At 42.1% G+C, this 2,500-nt stretch overlaps 2 protein-coding genes across 2 annotated transcripts in view; both read left to right on the top strand.

Moving 5' to 3' along the window:
• The window catches only part of LOC144975210 (uncharacterized), an 81,109-nt gene that overhangs the window by 26,647 nt on the left and 51,962 nt on the right, over positions 1-2,500 (top strand). The gene's annotated exons all lie outside the window — the stretch shown is intronic.
• LOC144975209 (uncharacterized) overlaps positions 2,417-2,500 on the top strand; it is a 1,050-nt gene continuing 966 nt past the window's right edge. Inside the window, exon 1 of the mRNA XM_078919059.1 lies at positions 2,417-2,500. This exon is cut by the window's right edge and continues 966 nt beyond it. Coding sequence (XP_078775185.1) covers positions 2,417-2,500 — 84 coding nt within the window.

Here is a 2,500-nt window from a genome sequence, read left to right as displayed (position 1 = left end):
TTACTGCTGATAAGAACAGGGATGACTTTATCCGAGATGCTTTCATCTGTGGTCTCTCTTCTAATCAGATCAGGCAGCGACTCCTCGAGAATAAGACAATCGAACTTATGGCCGCTTATGAACAGGCTCGATCCTTGGAGATGGCTGAAAAACACTCTCAGAACTACAGCACACCAACTACTGTGCCATGTGGCAGCACTGCTCCTCCGCCCTCTGAAAAGGAACTTGACTCATTCAATGCTTCAGTCACGAACTCTAAATGCTTTTTCTGCGGATACCAACGACATCCTCGATCAAAATGCCCTGCTAGAGAGGCGCTGTGTAAAAGTTGTGGAAAAAAAGGGCATTTTCAAAAGGTATGCCAGTCAAAAAGTAAAAACGAATATGCATCTGCGGCAGACCCGAATACACTCAGTTCAGCCTTTTCAGCCGCGGCTCCCGCTAGTCTCTACAGAGCTGTTATTGACGTGAAATTGTTTAACAAGCCCGTTAAAGCGTTGATAGACACCGGAAGCTCAGAGAGTTTCATTTCAACAGAGATCGCACAAAGTCTCCAATTGAAGATTTTCAAATCAAAGAAAGAAATCTCCATGGCGTCTACTAATCTTTCCAGTACAACCAAGGGTCATTGTTTTGTCTCTTTGGAATACCAGGGACGTTTCTATGAGAGTGTGAAATTTTCCATCCTGTCAGGGTTGTGTTCGGACTTGATTTTAGGCCATGACTTTCTTGAACAGCATGATGGAGTTCAAATATCCTTCAAAGGATCAAAGCCTACTTTCTCCGTTTGTAGTCTCACTGCTGCAAAAATCGAACCTGTTTCTCTTTTCAAGAATCTCCTTCCAGAAGTCAGACCTATTGCAACAAAATCAAGACGATTTTCATTAACAGACAAGCAATTCATTGACTCTGAGGTTAAGAAACTTCTTGACGAGGATGTGATCGAACGATCTGATTCTCCATGGCGAGCGCAGGTATTGGTGACAACTAACGAACGACACAAAAAACGCATGGTTGTGGACTATAGTCAGACCATCAATCGCTTCACTCTACTCGATGCATATCCACTTCCAAACATTAATGAAATGATTGAAACAATTTCAAACTACAGTGTCTATAGCACCCTCGATTTGCAAAATGCTTACCACCAGATCCCAATAAAAGACGAGGAGAAACTGTATACGGCTCTTGAGGCCAGTGGAAATCTCTACCAATTCAAGCGAATTCCCTTTGGAGTCACTAACGGAGTGGCTTGCTTTCAGCGCATCATTGATTCCATTATTCGAGATGATAAACTGAGTGACACATTTGCTTACTTAGACAATGTGACAATCTGTGGCAGAAATCAGCAAGAGCATGATGAAAACCTTGTGAAATTTCTCAGGTGTGCCAAAGAACATAATATAACATTCAATGAAAGTAAGACTATCCAGTCTGTTAGACAAATCAAGTTACTTGGATTTCAAGTGTCCAAAGGTTGCATTCAGCCAGACCCTGACCGATTACGGCCACTGAGAGAACTTTCAGATCCTCACAATATCAAATCTCAACAGAGTGATTGGAATGTTTGCATACTACTCATCCTGGATACCTCATTTCTCGGATAAAATACACCCACTGGTCCAAAATACCACCTTTCCATTGTCAGGAAAAGCCAAGGACTCGTTTGATCTTTTGAAAAAGGAGATTGAAAACGCTGCTGTCGTGACAATTGACCACAACGCTCCTCTAGTTGTAGAAACCGACGCTTCTGAAATTGCAATCGCAGCAACACTAAATCAAGGTGGACGTCCTGTGGCTTTCTTTTCAAGAACTATGAACCACAGTGAAAAGAAGCATTCTTCTGTTGAAAAAGAGGCTTACGCTATTGTGGAAGCCCTTCGAAAGTGGAGGCACTATCTTCTTGGAAAGCATTTCAAACTTGTGACAGATCAGAAAAGCGTTGCCTTTATGTACGGAAATTCTGCAAAAGGAAAAGTCAAAAATGATAAAATCCAAAGATGGAAGATTGAACTGTCAAGCTTCAGTTATGACGTTGTGTATCGACCTGGAAAAGACAATGTAGCGGCTGACGCATTTTCAAGGGAGTTCTGCTCATCTACTGGTTCAGATTTAGAAACTTTAAAAAGCCTTCACGACTCACTCTGCCACCCTGGAATTGCAAGGATGAACCATTTTGTCAGGTCAAAGAATCTCCCATATTCCGTGGATGAAATACGAACAATCTGCAACAACTGTAGGGTTTGTCGTGAGCTAAAACCTTCATTCTACAAACCGCAGAACCTCAAAGTGGTCAAAGCAACTCAACCATTCGAGCGTTTGAGTGTGGATTTCAAGGGTCCCTTGCCGTCATCGTCATCTCCTAACAGTTATTGATGAATATTCTCGCTTCCCTTTTGCGTTCCCATGCTCTGATATGAGCTCATCAACTATCATCAAGTGCTTGTGTCAATTGTTCTCATTGTTTGGAATGCCTATTTCAATACATTCTGACAGAGGT

Source organism: Berghia stephanieae, chromosome 6 (assembly GCF_034508935.2).
Source record: "Berghia stephanieae isolate SIO BIC M18660-M18661 chromosome 6, UCSD_Bste_1.3, whole genome shotgun sequence".
Classification (NCBI taxonomy): Eukaryota; Metazoa; Mollusca; class Gastropoda; order Nudibranchia; family Aeolidiidae; genus Berghia; species Berghia stephanieae.
Note: the sequence above shows the minus strand (reverse complement) of the source record. Positions and strands in the feature narration are given on the sequence as shown.